The sequence below is a fragment of the Cicer arietinum genome, chromosome 7 (genome assembly GCF_000331145.2).
Source record: "Cicer arietinum cultivar CDC Frontier isolate Library 1 chromosome 7, Cicar.CDCFrontier_v2.0, whole genome shotgun sequence".
Lineage (NCBI taxonomy): Eukaryota > Viridiplantae > Streptophyta > Magnoliopsida > Fabales > Fabaceae > Cicer > Cicer arietinum.
In genome coordinates this window covers 12,722,952-12,724,852 of record NC_021166.2, presented here as the reverse complement: position 1 = coordinate 12,724,852, position 1,901 = coordinate 12,722,952, and the positions used below count along the sequence as shown (strand labels likewise).

Here is a 1,901-nt window from a genome sequence, read left to right as displayed (position 1 = left end):
AAATGGCTCAATCCATCTAACTTCATTAATGTTTAAGAGATTCTCTTCCCACATTATTTGGCCATCAAATTATTTTAAAATAAATAAGTGATCATTGACTCGAGTAATTAATTAATTCTTAAATATTGTACATTACAAACATTTACCTTTAAATACTTGTGTCATAGTTTGATAGGAGATTCAATTTTCAAGTAGAGTATATAACAAAAATTATTTGAGATTAGTCTCTTCATTTATGGGTAAATATAATTTATTTACAAAATAAAATAATAAATATTATTACAAACTCCTACATATAAAGGTAAAGTTTTAAATATAAAATCAGATATAATATTAAATTCAACGATTTCGATATTCGTTGAATTTATATTAACTACATTGATGACAAAATTATGCTATCAAATTACATTGACTATTTTGGATTGGTTTGCTTATGTCACTACTTGCATTACATGATTCATTCATCCGCCGACGGTGAAGACAAAAACGATGCTCCAAATTCTTCCCATTTGGTCGTAGCCTTTATTGAAATTCAATTCCACACGCGTTAATTATTATTGCTCTCATATTATTGCCTATACACTCACAACACAACAATCTATATATAGAGCACAACATAAGAGTATAATTATTAGTTTCTTGCATCAAAATCAGTTATTATAAAAAAAAAAAAGATACTACTAATTTAAAACATTCTATATTCATTAGAAAATAGAAACTTAAAACAGGACAATGGAATCTAATTCTTCCTCTAAATCTTCATACATATCTCAAAACACTAAGAAATCAAAGGGATCATTGAAAAATGAAAACCCTTTTCAATCTGATTATTCTTGGCTTCATTCAGTAAGAAAAACACCAACAAAGACATGGAAGAAAGCACCAGTGGCACCAATGCCACCAACACCTGCCAAAGTGTACAAAGTGGATCCTATAAACTTCAGAGAACTTGTTCAGCAACTTACTTGTGCACCTGAGTTCATGCCTCCTCAACAGACTCATGACAAGCTTATAATTCAAAGCACTGACATTAATGTTCATTCACTTCCAATGAAAAATTTACCAAGCAGAGATATTGTACAAGTGTCAAAATCACAACCATTGACAGTGAGTACTACTAATAGTAATACTAAAAGCTGGTATGAGAATTTTCAAGCTGAATATTTTGGAAAGAATTCTGATCAGGATGATGAGGTAATTATGACACCTGGTTTGTTGGAAATGAATTTGTTTTCACCAACTTCTTTTGGTAACTGGTGCTTTGTTCCTCCTATCATTAGCCCAAGAATTTGATTGGCTTTTAATGGAAAGGTTCTTTAGCTAAGCCTTTTAGAATGGATTAGTATTTATTGTTCTATTATTACTTACTCTATTTAGTGTAGATATATAATGTTCACATTGGTTTATTTTTGTATACAAATTGTTGTTGAAGTAACAAAATATTTGTCTAATAAGCTCAATAGCAACAATTGTATTCGTGGATTCTTTGACATACATGGGTTATACTTTTGGCTCTTGCTATGTAGTGTAATAGTATATATAATTGTTTGGTTTAAATATAATTTTGATTTTTGATTTTTTATTTAATATTCGTTTTGTATTTTTATCTTTTATTTAATTTTTGTTTTGGTTATTTATCTTTTTTAAGTGGTGTATTTTAGTTTTTTTTACTCTAACTATTTTAAATATTTGTATAATTATTGTCATGAACTATTGAGATTAAATATTCAATGAGTTGTAAAGTTAAGTGTGTAATTTTAATAAAGATTTGTAAAAACAGAATAAACTCTAATAAATATCATTTGTTTCAAAAAATTTACGTATGTTTCAAAGCATACAAGAATAATTTTTTTAAGTGCAAGAGAATTATTAGATTAAATAGATATTTTTTAAAAGAATAT

The 1,901-nt window shown here is 27.2% G+C and overlaps 1 protein-coding gene across 1 annotated transcript; it reads left to right on the top strand.

Annotated features, from left to right (window-relative positions):
• Positions 1-637: 637 nt before the first annotated feature.
• LOC101503444 (uncharacterized) lies at positions 638-1,582 on the top strand. Its single transcript, XM_004509000.4, has one exon. The coding sequence runs from the start codon at positions 733-735 to the stop codon at positions 1,291-1,293; it is 561 nt and encodes a 186-aa protein (XP_004509057.1). The 5' UTR covers positions 638-732; the 3' UTR covers positions 1,294-1,582.
• The last annotated feature ends 319 nt before the right edge of the window (positions 1,583-1,901 follow it).